The sequence below is a fragment of the Megalobrama amblycephala genome, linkage group LG2, assembly GCF_018812025.1.
Source record: "Megalobrama amblycephala isolate DHTTF-2021 linkage group LG2, ASM1881202v1, whole genome shotgun sequence".
NCBI lineage: Eukaryota > Metazoa > Chordata > Actinopteri > Cypriniformes > Xenocyprididae > Megalobrama > Megalobrama amblycephala.
Window position 1 is genome coordinate 31,959,599 of NC_063045.1, and position 18,248 is coordinate 31,977,846.

The 18,248-nt window shown below is 36.8% G+C and overlaps 1 protein-coding gene across 1 annotated transcript in view; it reads left to right on the top strand.

The window, feature by feature from the left end:
• The first annotated feature begins 2,456 nt into the window (after positions 1 to 2,456).
• The window catches only part of aldh7a1 (aldehyde dehydrogenase 7 family, member A1), a 117,403-nt gene continuing 101,611 nt past the window's right edge, over positions 2,457 to 18,248 (top strand). Inside the window, exon 1 of the mRNA XM_048170704.1 lies at positions 2,457 to 2,688. Coding sequence (XP_048026661.1) covers positions 2,491 to 2,688 — 198 coding nt within the window. The 5' untranslated portion in view covers positions 2,457 to 2,490. The remainder of the gene's footprint in view (positions 2,689 to 18,248) is intronic.

The following is an 18,248-nucleotide window of genomic DNA, read 5'->3' on the forward strand; positions in this document are numbered from 1 at the left end:
ATCTGGCCCCATATAGTTAATAAAATAACTATATAACAACTTAATTAAAGCAGAGGCAATGACCAGAGGTTATGACCAGTACACCTTTGTCTAGCCCCATATAGTGAATGCAATTGCATAACAACTTAGTTAAAGTCAAGCAGTTAGTCAGAAACTTAGTATCTCGCCAGATGTGCCCCATGCTCCATACAATCCGAGATCTAGTATGTACTTAACCCTGGTCGTAGATTTGCAGTAACAACGGATACATCGTAATCTACTGAAGTCAATAATTTCAGAGTAAGTCAGAATAAAGCCAAATGTAACAATTTATTAGTCAGGTAAATGTATCATGCCAATTACATAATCAGTTTAAAGATGATCAATACAAAACATCAAATGCTCAGAAAAAGACTAAAAAGATGCATACCTGAAATACACATTGCTGAGTGTCTGAAGGACACCCAGCAATGTGGGCTGATCTGATCTGATTACAGGATCCAGCCCTGAGCCTCCTGCAACATATCTTTAAATACTCAGACCAAGACAGAAACTTCTTTCAAATGGAAACATGAGTTTACAATAGTAATTTGCATTAATCAGGGTCCTAGACTGAGTAGTTTACACCTTTTGGGGACAGAAGGCCATTTGCATGAAAGACCCTGTGAAGGTGGACACACCCATTACAGAGAGCAAAATATCTCTAAAATCTTTAAACCTTTATTACCTTCTGGTTTACTTCTGTGGGAATGAGAACTTTGTACCAGTCGCACTGAGACATTTCAAATGATACCAAACATGTATAATGTTGCATGATATCTGTTCACATTAAATCATATAGATTTTGGGTGAATTTCAGGTCATCTTTGCATGTAGAGAGAAGAGGGGGTGAAGGAAGGGAGATGTAGATTAAGGCATTGCTGAGGTGTGATCGACTCAGTGTGATTACGTCTCAAATGGGGATGCTAATTTTGCAAGAGAGAGTTCAAATGTTAATTTCCTTTGTTTTCTCAACGAGTAGCCCTTTCTCAGTCCAGACAGTCTGGCATTAGTCTTACAAATCCTACTACATTTTGTGCCTTTAACTGGTTGCATCTGTCAGATTTATTGTATGACTCAGGCAGAAAAAAGCTATCAAACATTGTTTACTTAATCAACTGAGTCAGCGTAATGGTGAAGGTGTAGATCAAATAGGCTAATTGATGGAAGGTTTGCGATGAAATTTCATGCTCCCTTGTAAAAGTATTTTTTTAGTATTTTTAAAATACAAAAATACAGTAGTTTATTTTGATACATGGTGTGGCAGCTGTATTTTGTAGTTTATTTTGATACACTTAAAATTAAGATATTTGGTATTTTATTTTAATGTATTTTTGCCCAACCCTGGCTATCACTACAAAATTTGAATCAGATGTAGCTCACATATAGAAGAACATCACCAAAATAGATACTAGATTACCCCTACCTTATTTTCTTCATGATATATTGCATGTCAAATTAGAAAGATATGTGAAATTTACCTTGAACACACTTTTTTTGTGCCTTTTATTAGCAGTTTCTCAGCATGAGAATATCCACATTTATTTTTTTTTGACTCTCCTTGCAATAGTTTTGGAGTAATGAGTCTTTACTTTTTTGTATGTCACTCAGAAAAAAAACAACTCTAAAAATGCCTTCAGGGTTTAAGGGGTTGAAACACTCAACACCCCTGAAGGACATTTTGAATTATAAGGTTTTTCTTTTCTCTGCTTTTTGTTTGTTTATTTTTGTTCTTGTTTTTTCTCCCTTTATATTGTTGTTTGTCTATGTTTCTGTTTCACAATTTCTGTAGCCTATGTATACCATTTGTTCCTGCAATAAAAAAGAAATGATTAATGTTATTATATATTATAGAAGATTTTATATTACATCTGAAAGGTCACTGAAAGTAAAAATTAATTAATTAATAAATTAATAAATAATAGAATAGAATACAGAAAATAATAATAAAAAAAATCTTCCCAACTAGAGTTCCCCCAGTGAATCACATTTCCAATTCTGATTTTAACTTGATATTTATAAGTTCTGCAACAGGATATATGTTTCTAGATAGTTTTTCTGCCTTCTCATATTGAGATGCAATAAACGTTAGTTGATCTGTCTGAAGCAACGAGCGCTACACTTCGTTGTTCCTCTTGGTCTGTTCTGAGTTCTTGGGCATTCAGACTCGTGCATGAGCGTTAACTGGAGACGGAAAAAAATATTTATAGCATAATGTAATGAAAAATGCTTGAGAAAAAAAAAAAGTTTCATCAGAGAACACGGCTACATTTGAATGCCTTGTCTATGGAGAAACATTTGCCATCGTGTAGTGTAGTTCCAGCATCTACCATTAGGGGATAAGAGGGTCCTGTTAACTAAAGTGTTAACCCGCTGAAGGGGGTGAGTCGCGACCTGACCAATCAGAACTGCCGTATACATGTGATCGCGGGTGCGCATGAGCATTGAGTTTAGCTGCCTGGTCGTCAGTTCATGATGCAGCACGTGCTGACGCAGAGACTTGCACGGCTCTTCGTTCTGAGGAATAAACTGTTGCTGAGTGTCCGACCAGCAGCAGCGAACATGTCAACACTGCTCATTAACCAACCAAATTACAGTTGGTTGAAAGAGTTAGGCCTTAATGAGGACAATGACGGCGTTTATAACGGCTCATGGGGAGGACAGGGAGAGGTAAGAGGATCTCACGAGCATGACGCTCTCTAAATGTAGTAAAAACCAAAGTTATCTCATTCTTTCATGCTGATACTTTAATATTAACTTTTATATTAATTTATTTTATACTATAAGCTTGTGATTTGTGAAAGCTTGATTGCTGCAATGTTTGAATGAGCTGTTCTGGTCAAGGCTACTGTTTAAAAGTTTGCGAACCTGCTTCCTCGTGAATGAATTCTGTACAGTTGAACTATTTTAATATGGAGGACCAGGAGTGCCACTTAAAAATAAAAAGAAGACTCAATTAATTAATTTAATAATTCAAACATAAAAATGTATATAAATGATTCACTTTTTATATGGGCAAATTAATATATTTAAAGTTGTTTATTTAATTCCTGTTTTTAAATGTAGTTTAATAAAACAATAAACATATAAACAATAAAACAAATAACATACAGTGAGTCTCAAACTACATTGTTTCCTCCTTCTTATATAAATCTAATTTGTTTAAAAGACCTCCGGAAAACAGGCGAATCTCAACATAACGTAACAGTCGGGGTGTACGCCGCCAATATTTGCATATGCCAGCCCACGTTCCCAACATTATCATTATGAAAGGCATTAGACAAGGGCAGAACGTCTGGATGTGCATAGCTGAATCAACAAACTAGGTAAGCAAGCAAGAACAACAGCGAAAAATGGCAGATGGAGCAATAATAACTGACATGATCCATGATAACATGATATTTTTAGTGATATTTGTAAATTGTCTTTCTAAATGTTTCGTTAGCATGTTGCTAATGTACTGTTAAATGTGGTTGAAGTTACCATCGTTTCTTACTGTATTCACGGAGACAAGAGCCATCGCTATTTTCATTTTTAAACACTTGCAGTCTGTATAATGCATAAACACAACTTCATTCTTTATAAATCTCTCCAACAGTGTGTAATGTTAGCTTTAGCCATGCAGCATAGCCTCAAACTCATTCAGAATCAATGTAAACAATATAACAGTATACAATACTCACATAATCTGACGCATGCATGCCGCATGCATGACGAACACTTTGTAAAGATCCATTTTGAGGGTTATATTAGCTGTGTAAACTTTAAGGCAAGCGCGAGCTCTGTGGGCGGAGAGCACGGGATTTAAAGGGGCCACAGCATAAATCGGCGCGTTTATAATGATGCCCCAAAATAGGCAGTTAAAAAAATTAATAAAAAAAAATCTATGGGGTATTTTGAGCTGAAACTTCACAGACACATTCAGGGGACACCTTAGACTTATATTACATCTTTTAAAAACATGATCTAGGGCACCTTTAAAACATAGATCAATAAAACAATAAAAAGTACATTAGTAAATCATTTTAAATGCACATTTAAATCGCTTTTTTAAAAAGAATTTGGCAAATGCTTTTCTTTCTCTATTTACCAAATGCTTTTCTTTGTCGGTTTGCCAAATGCTTTTCTTTATCCATTTGTCAATCGAGTGGTAAAATGCCATTGGACAGTACACACGTGGGAGCAACCAATCAACTTTCGCCTCAATTTGAAGAGCCAATCCTCTCTCACTTGTAACACTCACTGTCATTGGACAGTTAGTACGGTGACCTGGAGGGGACATGTTCGGTTCATTTAGTTTTGTCGTGGCCACAACATATAAACTTGTGGGAATGTGATAATAAGTTATGGTCACTAGGGGTGTAACGATTTATCGCAGTACGATATTTCGCGATGCAAAAATGTTACGATATGCATCGTAGAGTGATGGCGATGCTTTTACGATATGACGGCAGTCTAATCTTATTGGTTGAGCAGCTGCCGACGTGACCTACTCTGCAAGGTGGCAGTGAGAGAAGCCTGTTGTCACCGCATATAAATGGTGCGTCTCAATCAGCTCTCTAGTTCAGTAAGTGTTTCGGGCTCACATTGAATCTTGCAAGCAGGTTTAAACGTTTCTCGCGTCAGTCTCTTGCTTGGGGGCGTGAGAAAAGTCGTGGCTTAATTCCTTTACCGCAGTGCCACAGCAACAGCTGTGCTCACAGAAAAGCAAAAGACGCTTGCGATGCTTTGCTTTAAGAAGTTCCGCGGGGCCGTTCACATATTGCGTCTTTTCCGCGTGCAAGTCAGTTTTTTTAAATGTAACCACGCGGCAGGCGCACTCATAATGGGATCAACGCGCTTTCAGAATGCTGCAAGCAGGTCATGTGACAAGAATCAACCGATCAGCTATGGCCTTTCCGTGACAAAACATCAAAAGCTCAGCCAAACAGCTGATCATAGCTGTACAGGGTGGTTTTTATGTCGTATATCTCGTAGTAAAGCTAATGCAAGGGTTAGAAATCATTTATCCTTTGCAGAAACTTCCTGATCCTCTTGGAGAGCTCAGTTCATGGTTGCATAGCAACGACCGACGCGACGGGAGCGCAAGTGCTTTGGAAAGAAGAAGCGATGCGGCCGCGCCTTCCTCGCGTTTTTAGACGCCATATGTGAACAGCCCCTATTCATAAGTTCATGTTAAATTTAACATTCTTTTTCAGTGACAGATAGACCTTTTCAGCTGTTAATTTGAATACAGAAGGTTTTTATTAAACCTTGAAATGTGATCTTGTATGTACAAGGAAAATTATTGAAATTTGTTAATGTTTTTTTAATAAATCTTGTTTGAATTTCAGTTTCATTTTGTTCAAAATATCGTGATACGTATCGTATCGTGAACTCCGTATCGAGATACGTACCGTATCGTGACCTGAGCGTATCGTTACACCCCTAATGGTCACGAGATCATTTTGTCGAGGTAACAACATCCTTATGTCGTGGCCACACGATGTAAAGTCATATGTTGAGGGAACGACATAATTTCTCATGGCCACGATTTAAATGTGTAAACAACCTGTGCAACCATAGCAACCTGGAATTATCACAAATGGACAATACCATAATAATATTTTTAATTAAGAATGAAAAATAAGGGTGGTATGTATGTGTGTGTGTGTGTGTGTGTGTATATATATATATATATATATATATATATATATATATATATATATATATATATATATATATATATATATATATATATATATATATATTTTTTTTTTATATACATTTATTTTATATTTTATACAACAGTTCTGTCTGGTTCTCGAATCTGATTGGCTGATAGCCATGCGATATTTCAGTGATAACGGCACTCTTCCTACCTTTTCACCGTTTGTATCACTCCGCTTGAAGTGATCGTCATGGCGGCCGATCAAATCAACCATAATTTTTAGAAATACTACTTGTTGTACCACGAACTGTAGTTTTAATAGTTTTTTAGGTGAGAATGTAGTTGTTTAGACCTGAATTATGTGACTTGTATTTAATAATAGCGCCTATTTTAAAATTTGTTTTGACGTTTTCTGAGATGCGAACTCCAGGGCGTCAGCGGGCATTCAGTGCTGGTGTACCCGCCAAGAACAGCTTAATCTCGGCCAGTGCTTCGGGGGTTTACCGCTGGCTCTTATAGTGGTTAAACATGAGATATAATTCAATTTGAGTACATAGAACGGGCAATCTTTGGTCTTATTAATCTATTATTTGTTCCAGAGCAAGTTGAATTGTGCTATGTTTAATTTGATGATAATTACCTCATCATTTATATAGCATATTGGCTACAACTAGACGGGACAAATCAGACAACGACTCTTCTCCGCTTCCTCTTCTTGCTCCCTTTAAATACATACCCTTTATAGACAGTGTTGTTTTGAGTAAAGAAAACGCTTTACATTTTTTTCCCCAAGCATCAGATCTTTATTTACTTTTGCATAGCATAGATGAGATGTCCGGTGTGCGCACTTCATTCACGAGGTGAGGCGGATTTATGAGGTTTGACTGACAGTTTGAGGATCCAATGGAGTTAGAGGTTTTGTCACAAGCTCTTTAAAATCCTTTTCATTTGTTAAACATTTGTAAAAACCCACATACAAGCGTAAAGGGTGACCTATATCATTGTTTATTGTTTTTTTTAAAATAATAAAGCAAAAATTAGGAAATATAGAGATAAGCTACAAGGTGTAGCATTGATTGTTTTTTTTTTTTTTTTTTTTTTTTTTTGGCATTTTGGTAATTATCCACGGCACACTTGACAATCGTCACGGGCACAGTAGTGCTTTATGTTTGACTGAACAATTGTGTTTATTTGTTGTTCAATAAATAGTATTTTATATAAATATGTCCATTAGTGCGTGATATGGATTGAATGAAATTTACATTAGTACGCCATTAGATGGCGGCAACACTTTACAGGTGAATGAGTCAGTCAGTCAGTAGAGACTTTTAAATTGAAAGGAACTTTTGCAAAGAAAGTTGTTTTAGCGCTGTGGTCAAATGGACAAAGGACAAATACAAGATCGCTTTCCTCAGCGGACATTCAAACGGATTTTATAATGGATATAATAGTATGGACGTCGACTTGAATGAATGTTATGCGATATATCAGACAGGTAATAGCCTACTTAAAGGCAATCTCTCTCTCTCTCTCTCTCTCTCTCTCTCTCTCTCTCTAATACTGTACAAAATTCAATGTGTTTCAATGAAGCGACTCAACGTTCCTTCGTTACTAGTTCTAAAGTGACGTTTTAGAATTAGTAACGGAGGCTTGGTCCAACTGACAACTTGAGATTTGAAACGTTCCTTCGTTACTAGTTCTGAAGTGATGTTTTAGAATTAGTAACGGAGGCTTGGTCCAACTGACAACTTGAGATTTGAATCCGTGGCGGAAGGAAGTAGTGCTGCACTAAAGAGGGTTTTAAAGACACTCCGTTGTTGTTCTTATTTATTTACACACTTGTGCCGTCGAACTGTTGTATAAACGCAATATCACACGAGTAGCCGTGCGATATGGCTGTATATCAGCACGCTGTGATTCCCTACGGCACTTGGCCTGCGGCCTCGTGCCTACGGACGAATCACAGCGTGCTGATATACAGCCATATCGCACGGCTACTCGTGTAATATTGCTCATATATATATATATATATATATATATATATATATATATATATATATATATATATATATATATATATATATATATATATATATATATATATATATATATATATATATATATATATATATATAATATTCCCGTAAATGAACTCCTTGTAAAATTCCTGTGCGCCTACAGAAATAAAAGCTTTCATAGGTTATATACAAATAATAAACAAAATATTCTAAAATCGTAACACATTTTTTAAACTTAAACTCTGAATTAATTCGAATGCTGTCACAGGCACGAGGGGCTACAAGTGAAAACAGACGCTCATTTACAGAAATAGGCTACAGAAATACAGTCATAAAGTAAAGAATATTAATTAGATAAAGAAATATGGGAAATGAAGGGGAAAATAAAGCAAATAAATATACACAGGGTGCGATTTGTAGGGGGGGACGGGGGGGATTTCCCCCCTTCTGGTCTGTGTATCCCTGCCTCTGCTGAATTATTTTTATCCCCGGTGGGGATAAAAAATATCCCCCCTGGGTGATGCTACTCCACAAACCACCAACAGAGCATATAAAATACCAAAAATAAAAATCTTTTTTTAAAACATCGCCAAATAAAACGCTGCGTTTATATAGAACTGTCTCTTTCCCACCACAACAAACGGGACACTTCAGACGCGCATTTCGACTTCGCCAGGTGCAAGTCAAATGAGTGCAGAAAAGGTGCATGTGACAACGAGTGAGCTTCAGTTGAACAACAGTGAACTGTGTTCAGATGATGTTAGTAAAACTCAGAAAAATGAACATGACTGTCCAATCAGCCGTTATACTGTGCTCGTGGCGCGCACTCAAGAGTTGCATGCGCAAATGCGCCGGCGCGCGCTGCATAATGACTTTATTATAGCTTAAATGAAGCGCAAAAGAAACTACGAGCAATGATGGTCGGTGTTCTGTTAAGTCATGAAATTACCAAACATGCGATTAAAGCTGTCTCAAAACTGTGCATGCATGTAGGCTATTTGTTGACATGGTTTTAAAGCTATTGTTATCCAATTTGTTGGCCTTTAAACGTCTTAAAAATGCACATACAGTATGTACACCAGGGAAATCAAAATTTTCTCGGGGGAGCATGCCCCCGTACCCCCCTAGTAAACTACATTTTCTGACCTCGGTAATTATGAAACCCTGCGTACAGCACAGCTTATATAATTCCGTTCTTTTTCTTAATTAAAAATATTGTTATGGTATTGTCCATTTGTGATAATTCCAGGTTGCGATGGTCACGCAGGTTGTTTACACATTTAACTCGTGGCCATGAGAAAAATATATTATATATATATATAATATATTGTTAATAATATATAATATATTGTTCCCTCAACATATGGGGCACGTTCAAGCTCAAACCGGTGCGCAACGTTTTGCTACAGTTTCCGTGTTGAACGACATGTTTCCTGGAAACGGTGTGCAACAGGTTTGAGATACGTTTTCTCTTGTTTGGTGGGTGTTTCAAAAATGTTAGCCCAATCAGCATCAACATGCATATAAACCACGCAGTATTAAAGAAACAACTCGTAAATGTAATTAACATCAAAATTCACAAGAGCAAGTATATTGTTTGCACATGTTTATTTACATTAATGGCAAAATAACTTAAATAATAAGCAGGGTTTCCGCGGGGTCTTAAAAAGTCTTAAAAAGTCTAAAATTCTGAACTGTAAATTTAAGGCCTTAAAAAGTCTTAAAAACGGCCAGATTTTCATCCGAGGTCTTAAATTTCATTTAGTCAGGTCTTAATTTTTTTTTACCCATTTCCAGAAACGCTACCTGCTGAAAGTTATTACAAAGTAGCAAAAAAGTAGCGAGTCGTAGTTCTTTCTGGGGTATATTGGTGTTGGTATACGCGGTGATAAAACTACAAATCCCGTGATAAATGCAAAACCTGCCCGCGAAATACGTCTGCGTCTCCTCAGAGTTTGTTAAAGTTCGGCTACGTGTGGAAAATGGGAAAATGTACTTTCAACAAGACATGGCTAGATCACAGCGATTTCTGCTGTTGGTTACAAGCGGTACCCAGCTCCAGGTACGAGGCTCACTGCAAACTTTGCAAAAAAAAAAAAAAACAGTTAGGGAGTCTGGGTGTGAAGCGGTGTAAAGGCGCTGGAGTCACACGCCAGAGCGGAGAAACACAAGCTAGCCGCAAAATGCCTTCAGCGGACCAATTAGCCTCACCACTGCCGTCGTCCTCCTCAATGCCTGGTCCCTCCGGTCTCCAGCGCAATATCATCGCAGCTCCGTCGAACAACCTTCGGGGTACTTTTGGATCGACTGACACATCGAAAGCCGAGGTGCTTTGGATACTACACACGGTGACTAAACACCACTCATTCACCACTTCCAAGTGATGTTCCCTGATTCAGTAATCGCGAAGACGTTCTCTTGCGGGCCCAACAAGATCGCTTATGGCGAGATTTGGATAGGGGGAGTTTATAAAGAGGGAATTGATTCGTACTCTTACCGGGCCGTATGTCGTAATGTTCAATGAAAGCCAAAATCACACACACACGCACGCACGCACGCGCGCACACACACACACACACACACACACACACACACACACACACACACACACACACACACACACACACACACACACACACACACACACACACACACACACACACACACACACATCAGATAATCCATGTTAGTTAGATAGATACTGTAATTATCCCGAGGTAACTATCTATCTATCTAAAATGGATTATCTGGTGTGAGTGTGTGTGTGTGCACGCTAACGTACATTGGTTGTTACATGGGTTGGAGTAGCCTGTTCAATCTTTATTAGGCTATTAATATGCTGTTTTGTAATGTAAATAAATATGAGATGAAATCTATTCTATTTGAGGGCAAGTTTGTTTTAGCCTATTTTCATTTTGGGCCTAAGGCTTTGGGCATTTGGCACATTGATGTGTGTGGAAGGTTACTAATGTGACTGCTTTATCTGTAAATTAAATTAATGCTTTTTCAATGACTGAATTCATTGAAATAAAATGATTTTTTCAGAATTTCTTTGATTTTAATATTTTTGGTAATGCGTCGTGTAGGTCTTAAATTTCAATCTTTATGGTCTTAAAATGTCTTAAAAAGGTCTTAAATTTGACTTACTGAAACCTGCATAAACCCTGAATAAGAGCACAAGTATAGATCTGGAACTTCTTTAAGTCTAAATATCATTTAGTAATTGCATTGTCTTCTGGTCCATATCCTTTCTAGGGCTGCACGATTTGGGGAAAATGTCATATTGCGATTATTGAGGTCAATATTGCGATTGCGATATCGATATAATAAACACAGGGTTTCCGCGGGGTCTTAAAAAGTCTTAAAAAGTCTAAAATTCTGAACTTTAAATTGAAGGCCTTAAAAAGTCTTAAAAACGGCCAGATTTTCATCCGAGGTCTTAAATTTCATTTAGTCAGGTCTTAAATTTTTTTACCCATTTCCAGAAACGCTACCTGCTGAAAGTTATTACAAAGTAGCAAAAAAGTAGCGAGTCGTAGTTCTTTCTGGGGTATATTGGTGTTGGTATACGCGGTGATAAAACTACAAATCCCGTGATAAATGCAATACCTGCTCGCGAAATACGTCTGCGTCTCCTCAGAGTTTGTTAAAGTTCGGCTACGTGTGGAAAATGGGAAAGTGTATTTTCAACGAGACATGGCTAGATCACAGCGATTTCTGCTGTTGGTTACAAGCGATACCCAGCTCCAGGTACGAGGCTCACTGCAAACTTTGCAAAAAAAAAAAAAAATCAATTAGAGAGTCTGGGTGTGAAGCGGTGTAAAGGCGCTGGAGTCACACGCCAGAGCGGAGAAACACAAGCTAGCCGCAAAATCCCTTCAGCGGACTCGGGCAATTAGCCTCACCACTGCCGTCGTCCTCCTCCTCAATGCCTGGTTCCTCCGGTCTCCAGCGCAATATCATCACAGCTCCGTCGAACAACCTTCGGGGTACTTTTGGAGCGACTGACACATCGAAAGCCGAGGTGATTTGTATACTACACACGGTGACTAAACAAACACTACTCATTTAATAGCAACAGTGAGATTAGCGATCTCTTCCAAGTGATGTTCCCTGATTCAGTAATCGCGAAGCCGTTCTCTTGCGGGCCCAACAAGATCGCTTATGGCGAGATTTGGATTGGGGAGTTTATAAAGAGGGAATTGATTCGTACTCTTACCGGGCCGTATGTCGTAACGTTCAATGAAAGGCAAAATAAGACCACCAGGCCATTTTTCTGGAACAATGGAATTGTTAAGTCGAGGTACCTGGGCTCACAGTTCATGGGACAGTGCGGGACACACACACACACACACACACACACACACACACACACACACACACACACACACACACACACACACACACATACATATATCAGATAATCCATGTTAGATAGATACTCTAATTATCCCGAGGTAAGTCTCTATCTATCTAAAATGGATTATCTGGTGTGAGTGTGTGTGTGTGTGTGTGTGCTACATTGGTTGTTACATGGGTTGGAGTAGCCTGTTCAATCTTTATTAGGTTATTAATATGCTGTTTTGTAATGTAAATAAATATGAGATGAAATCTATTCTATTTGAGGGCAAGTTTGTTTTAGCCTATTTTCATTTTGGGCCTAAGGTTTTGGGCATTTGGCACATTGATGTGTGTGGAAGGTTACTAATGTGATTGCTTTATCTGTAAATTAAATTAATGCTTTTTCAATGACTGAATTCATTGAAATAAAATGATTTTTTCAGAATTTCTTTGATTTTAATATTTTTTGGTAATGCGTCATGTAGGTCTTAAATTTCAATCTTTATGGTCTTAAAATGTCTTAAAAAGGTCTTAAATTTGACTTACTGAAACCTGCATAAACCCTGTAAACAAATAGTATCATGAGTCATCTTGCTTGGTTCTCAATGAAAATGCACACACAGATTACTGCTAATGCTGTAATGTGTATTTCTCAACTCGAACTAGCAACAACAACAAACGCACAGCGTTTTCAAATTAAAATATTTTTAAAAATTAAATAATAACATCTTTGCATTACTGCAAACTTTTTATAACCCCATTTAAGATGTTTGTTTCTTTAGTAATCTGTCACTGTTCAACGGATCACAAAACTCAAGGTTCGGATCACATCACGGTTATGACGTCATGGATCGGATCATTTTTCGGATCAGCACAAAAAAAATTGGATGGGGGTAACTTAACTTTGCATTTATTACTTAGCCCACTTAAACTACTCTGATACCACAGCATAAACTACTAGCCAAAGTAATACATTATTAAAGGCAAGTGAACAGACTGTAAAAAGAACAAATACTGTACACCAATTACAACAAGCATAGATAAATACTACATAAAGTTACAAATAAAGTATAAGGTCTAACTGTAGTATTAATTTTCATGCACAGAAATGTAATAAATAAATGTAAAATGACACTGTTCATTGTATAAATTCAATATAGATTCATCTTTGTTAAAGCTGTGTTTTGTTGTTTGATTTACATGACAGACAACAACAGGTATTTATAGGTTGCTGTCACTTTAAGAGTAAGACATGCATGCACACATCAGATAGATACACATCCGAATTCTCACCTCGTTCAATTAAGACATAACTGAATGTGTTTACAAGAATACTTGCTGAGAGGGGGTATTTTGACTGACATAATGCGTGTATGTGACCATCCAAGTGCATTGAGGACGCGAAAGAGAAATCAATTTGGAGTTCGCGAGCTATAACGCGCCTATCTCTCTCTCTCTCTCTCTCTCTCTCTCTCTCTCTCTCTTTGCGCACGAGCCTTGTATGTGCGTCATGTGCGCACCGATAACAGCGCTGCGTGTGATACCGAATTAAATCCTCTTTTGCCTCTTCTAGCGCGCTGGAATGGTTTTATATCTATTCAGTGTGTAAACTAGCAAGACAAAACACGTTCAAATGATAACCTTTCACTCTATTGCGGTTAAAGTTGCAATTGAAACCGTGGGCTTTGGTCCGTTCGGATCCCGGATCAACAACGATCCGTTTAACCACTACTAATCTTGGTTTATAATCCTATAGCCAAAAGGTTAGCGTTTAAAAGAGGTAGCGTTTTTTCTTGCCACCAGTTCAGTGACCGTTTGCTCCGCATCCATCTTTACCCGTTCTCTGCGCCGCACACCGGAATAAGTCATGCGCGCCACACGTGCCACTACCTAAACCGAAACTGACTGGTGTTCTTTTTATTAGCGGTGTATAAAATGGGCAAACAGCTCTCAGAGAATGGGTTGTCGTGTCCACACATGTATTTATTTATTTATTAAATTATTATTATTTTATTTCATAAAATCGCAGCATTCTGCGTCATATAATCGCACAAGCTTGACATCGCGATTGCGATTGCGATATGATTAATCGTGCAGCTCTAATCCTTTCCTTAGGAAGGTGTGATACACTGATTAATGTGATAAACATAAAAAATTCTATACTTATATATTTTGTTATTGTATTGTGGAGTGATACTTTCATAAACTTTTATAAACATAAAGACAAATGTTGGATCACAAAAATTAGAAACGGTTTTCACAAATCCCTTCACTCTTTTGAGATGTTTTATTCTGGACGGCAAGGGGCAGTGACTGTAACATCGAGCGTATTTTGCAGTATTAAACGTATTTACCGACTTCATCAGGCTCCGAAAATTCGACAAAAAGAACACAAAGAATGTCCTTCTCAGCTGCCATAGTTGCATCTCTTGCGTCATCAGAACGGGGTGTTCAACGCACCACCGTTTCCGTTTAAAAAACGTTTTGCAACGTTTTGTCGGGGCTGAACGCAGCCCAGATCTCGAGGCCACGACTTTACATGGCGTGGCCACAACATAAGGATGTCTTTACCTCGACAAAATGATCTCGTGACCATAACTTATCACATTCCCACAAATTAATATGTTGTGGCCACGACAAAACTAAATGAATCGAACATGTCCCCTCCCGGGCACCGTACTAACTGTCCAATGACAGTGAGTGTTACAAGTGAGAGAGGATTGGCTCTTCAAATTGAGGTGAAAGTTGATTGGTTGCTTCCACGTGTGTACTGTCCAATGGCATTTTACCACTCGATTGACAAATGGATAAAGAAAAGCATTTGGCAAACCGACAAAGAAAAGCAATTGGTAAATAGAGAAAGAAAAGCATTTGCCAAATTCTTTTTAAAAAAGCGATTTAAATGCGCATTTAAAATGATTTACTAATGAACTTTTTATTGTTTTATTTATCTACGTTTTAAAAAATGAATTAAATATCCCATTTCAAATTTGTCTATTTATTTATACATTCAAAAAAGATTTTTAAAATGTATTGTTTTATTGTTTTATTAAACTACATTTAAAAACAGGAATTAAATAAACAACTTTAAATATGTTTTTTTTAAGAGCCACACAACAATGAACTTAAAATTTTAAATCACTTTTAGTCATCCTGTTGTTTATATATGTCCCCTTTACAGTTTCAGCTTTTTCATCTTGTGACTTTTCTGGGAAATGAATGTCACTATTTTCACTTAATACTATTATAGTTTCTGTTAATATTCTGAATCCGATTTGATTTTTATATTTTCTGCTTTCATTTATGTAGTTTTAATTTTTGTTTTTAGTTTTATTTTTGTTGTTTTTAAACATGTCTGTTTAGTTTGTATAGATTTTTATTTTAGTATTAACATTTATTTCAAGCGAAAAAAAAAATGTTTTAATGGTTTTAGTTAACTATAATAACCCTGATGCTAGTAAAATCTTTATATTGAATAATATGTGCCAAATAATGTTCTTTGTCCTTCCTTCCTGAAGCTACAACAGTTTACTTTGAATCAAATGAAAATAAATATAAATGTATGGAAATAAATATATAAATATATTAAATGTGGTTTGTGTAACCAAATAACAAACAGGGGCAATTGATATACATACTGCTTGACTTAAAGGTCCCATGTAGGGCTGTTCAACGATAATAATTATACACAAAACAAACACACATATATTACATAAACACAGACTCTTATTTTGTACACGATAACCACGGTTGGTTATCGTGTACAAAATAAGAGTCTGTGTTTATGTAATATATGTGTGTTTGTTTTGTGTATAATTATGTATATATAAATATACACACATACATGTATATATTTAAGAAAAATATCTTATATTTCTATACAAATATTTACATTTATATATAATTTAAATATATAAAAATATATATTTATATATTTATACATATATGCTTATATTTCTTAAATATACACATGTATGTGTGTTTATTTATATATACATAGTGTTTATACACAAAACAAACACACATATATTACGTAAACACAGACTCTTATTTTGTACACAATAACCACGGTTATCGTTGAACACTCCTAGTCCCATGGCATGAAAATTTTCACTTTATGAGGTTTTTTAACATTAATATAAGTTCCCCTAGCCTGCATATGGTCCCCCAGTGGCTAGAAAAGGCTATGGGGGTAAACTGAGCCCTGGGTAAATTGAGAAAATGAAAGCTCAGACAGCCCAATCTGGAATCTTCCCTATATGTCGTCATAAGGGGAAAGGTTCTCTGCTTTGCCTGCCCATGAGAAAATGAGCTACTACCGTGAGAGTCAAGCACAATATATGTATATTTCTTTTTAGAGAAATACCTCTTGCCTTGTAAACGAGCGAAGCATGGCAGTTGCTCAGTGTTTGGATGTACAAATGAACACCTTAGTATTTTTTTAGTTCCTTCATCCGAGCCTATGAAGAAACAGTGGGTTAATTTTATTTTCTCTGGTAATGCGCCGATACAACTTCCCATAGTTTTGTATGTCTCTGCACCACACATTTCACAGACGACTGTTTCCTCAATGTGGGCCAATACAGCCCAGTTACTGTCGCTAATGTAAAGGTAGATAGCATCAAGTGTGTGTGTGTGTGTGTGTGTGTGAATACACACACTGTAATGCGAGTGTTGTACATTTCTTTGTTGTTTGGATAACCGTTCTGCTGTTGGCGCACACGATATCCATATTTCCAGATTGCAGAGCTTGATGTAATTGTAATAAGATTGTAAAAACTTTTAAGATTTAAGATGAAATATAAATTATGTAAACAAATAAATTATGTTGGCATGGTAGCACATTTTCCACAATGGCACCTATCCGAAAAGGTATTTGTGATAATGGCAGAGGTCTGACTAATTTAGTTGCGCTGGTTAGTGTCTATAGCTATATATATATATATATATATATATATATATATATATATATATATATATATATATATATATATATATATATATATATATATATATATATATATATAATTACGATAGCAAATCAGAGCAACATGAAGAGCCAACAATGTAGGCTAGCATTAGCTACATGATAATAACTGTAACAGCATACATAAACCAACTTAAGTACTGTATCCAGACACAATGTTTTAAACTAACTATTCGGAGTCATCCTGCTGTAGCCGCTGAGTTGCAACTTCTCCATCCGGATCAGATTCTGGGTCAAACTGAAAGATTGAATGACTGCGAGACTATGAGCCATTGCGATACATGCACTGTCAACATTAGCGCATGGTACCGTGGCAGCAAGCTGGTTAAGGCCACACCCACCCTCCACCTTGCCCGCCTCTCTCCTCCTCATTAGCATTTAAAGCTACAGACCCAGAAACGGCACGTCCTGAGGAAAGCTCGTTGTGTGGCTGGCTTGTAGTGGCTGAAATTCTGCACCAAGGCTGAATTTCGGGAAAGAGACTTCAGATACAGTACTAGGGACCACTTAGGCCTATATAAAAGCATCCAAAAAGTAGCATGTCATGGGACCTTTAAATTACTTTGAAATACAGCGGGACTCTTATTTTGAAATGTCTGTGCTTTACTTTTGCTGCTCATTCAAGTTCAGATGAGGATTTAAAAAATACGTTGCTACAACCGTTTACAACACAATATAATATAAATATTATAAAGTAAACTTTGTAATAATTGATCGGCATTAGTTCATAAGCAATAGGTTGACAAATGTGCGCTAATCATTGAATGCGAGCTGCTCTGAAGAACGCGCAACAGCGCCATGTTTTGACTTTAAAACATGCAGCACTCACATTTATTTAATGAAATTAATAATAATCACATTCGAGAGTATCGCAATTTGTTTTTCCATCCACAAAATATAAGATGCCTTGAAATGATTGTTTATATTCTTGTTGTACTGTTTAAGGTACTGAAGACTTTTAATGACCTTAAATTGATCTGATGAACATGAGCGAATGACGAATATAGACTTTTATGAAGAAAATTTATATGAAGAAATAGGCAGTTGTCTCCTTTACGCAGGAGCAGAACAGTGTGTTCAAATGCAGCTGTTTTGCACCGACGCAGGCGACGCAAGGCAACAACACAGTCAGCTTTCATCAGCTCTAGTCCTGTCCTGGTTGTTTTTTTAATAAAGTGATGAAAATGTCCTGGTTTTCATTGTTTTTCATTGGGCCATTAAATTGACTGGTGTT